Here is a 1641-nt window from a genome sequence, read left to right on the forward strand (position 1 = left end):
TAATTCTCAACAATTCAACGTGAATCACATGATTTTGATATGCTGCCAATGCCAGCAGCAGAGGCGTCTCGTGAACGCATGCGGTGCATGCTGCGCATGCGTCAATTGTGGGAAAAAGGACAGCTTGCTCTGCGACGACACTCATGAGCATTTCTACATTCTAATTTCTTCATATACGAGGAGGATCAAATGAAAACCTTAAAAGTTTATTATAAATTTCAAACGTTGTGGTATTGCTATGAAAGTTGGCAATATTGTTTCTAACAGTATTCTCTTTCTTCAGTAGGTGGCAGAAGAGTCTAGTCAAACAAGCGCCAGCACAGGAGCAGTTTCAAGATGGCCGCCCCACTGTCCACATGCAGCGCATTAGAACAGCGTTCGGTGATCCGGTTTTTGAGTAGTGAAGGTATGAAACCAATTTAAATTCACCGCAGGATGGCAGTAAAGTATGGTGATTCGTGTTTGTCCCTGCAGCAAGTATACGAGTGGTGTAGGAAGTTTAAAAGTGGCGTAACATCTGTGGAGGATGCTCCTCGACCGGGACAGGCTCACCGCGTAGTGACCGACGACAATATTGCGCTAGTGGAACAGCTTGTAAAGGACAACAGGCGTATTACCCTGAAAGAAATCGGAACAATATTGAATATGAGCTTTGGTTCAGCTCAACACATTGTGCATAATGTTCTGAATTTCAATAAGGTATCGGCAAGATGGGTCCCAGGTCAGTTGACCGCTGAATTGAAAGATCGTCGCGTCGACGCGTGTGAAGAACTTTTGCGTCGTTTCAACGCCGAGGGTGATGAATTTCTGGACAACCAAACCTCCACCCGTATGCATTCGAGGGCATACGCTTGTCCCAGTGCCTCTGCAATAAACTGGGACGTCTTTTGCTCGAATTACGGTTCCCCCGTTATCGTTGTGCACTACTATTTTATTGATAATTGCAGATACATAAGACTGAAAATAAAAAGAAAACAATACAAGATTAAATAACATAGTTAATAAATTGAGTTACATTACATTACATTTGTAGACAGTACAATGCTATACATTTTTCCACGTGAATAAATATCTTCCGTTACATATTGTTTGTATTACAATTTTAGGTGATATGCTGTAATGTGTGGTGATCTAGCATGTACCGGATCCCGGGCTCCAGGATCTATGAGTGAGAAGTTTTTGGAGCTCGCACGCCCTATACATTACATAATATTGTTTATTGATGCATCTTGCATCAGGAGCCGGCAACCGAGAGCGGGTGAGCTCTTGGTTTAAGACCATTTATTTTTACGTTTTGCAATTATTGTTGTCAAAGGATGCTCCACCCCAGAGGCTAGGTGTTCCGCTGTCGGTGTCCAGCTCCCGTCTGTACAAGAGTTTGGGATTTGGAGTTGGTAAAGAGTGATTATAGCGCGCGCGAGTTTCCTTAGAACGGGTATGTGTGGTTTCTTAATGCTTTGAGATAAAAATTATATATGAGATAATAATAGATATAAAAATTTAAAAGAACATAATAAAAAAGAAGAAGAAGAAAAATATTTTAAACACTGGAGTTCCAGCGTAGTGAAAACATGGTGCTGAAAGTGTAGATATATGGTGATAAATATGAAACTGAAATATAAGACACTGGAGTACCAGTGC

General features: G+C 41.4%; 1 protein-coding gene across 1 annotated transcript; it reads left to right on the plus strand.

Annotated features, from left to right (window-relative positions):
* Nucleotides 1–435: 435 nt before the first annotated feature.
* Nucleotides 436–1405, plus strand: LOC145992420 (protein GVQW3-like). Its single transcript, XM_083128805.1, has 2 exons — nucleotides 436–829; nucleotides 1239–1405. Exons 1-2 carry the CDS (start codon nucleotides 436–438, stop codon nucleotides 1403–1405), a joined length of 561 nt encoding a protein of 186 aa, XP_082984931.1.
* Nucleotides 1406–1641: the final 236 nt, after the last annotated feature.

This window comes from Lepisma saccharinum, chromosome 9 (genome assembly GCF_977018435.1).
Source record: "Lepisma saccharinum chromosome 9, izLepSacc3.1, whole genome shotgun sequence".
NCBI classification, from domain to species: domain Eukaryota; kingdom Metazoa; phylum Arthropoda; class Insecta; order Zygentoma; family Lepismatidae; genus Lepisma; species Lepisma saccharinum.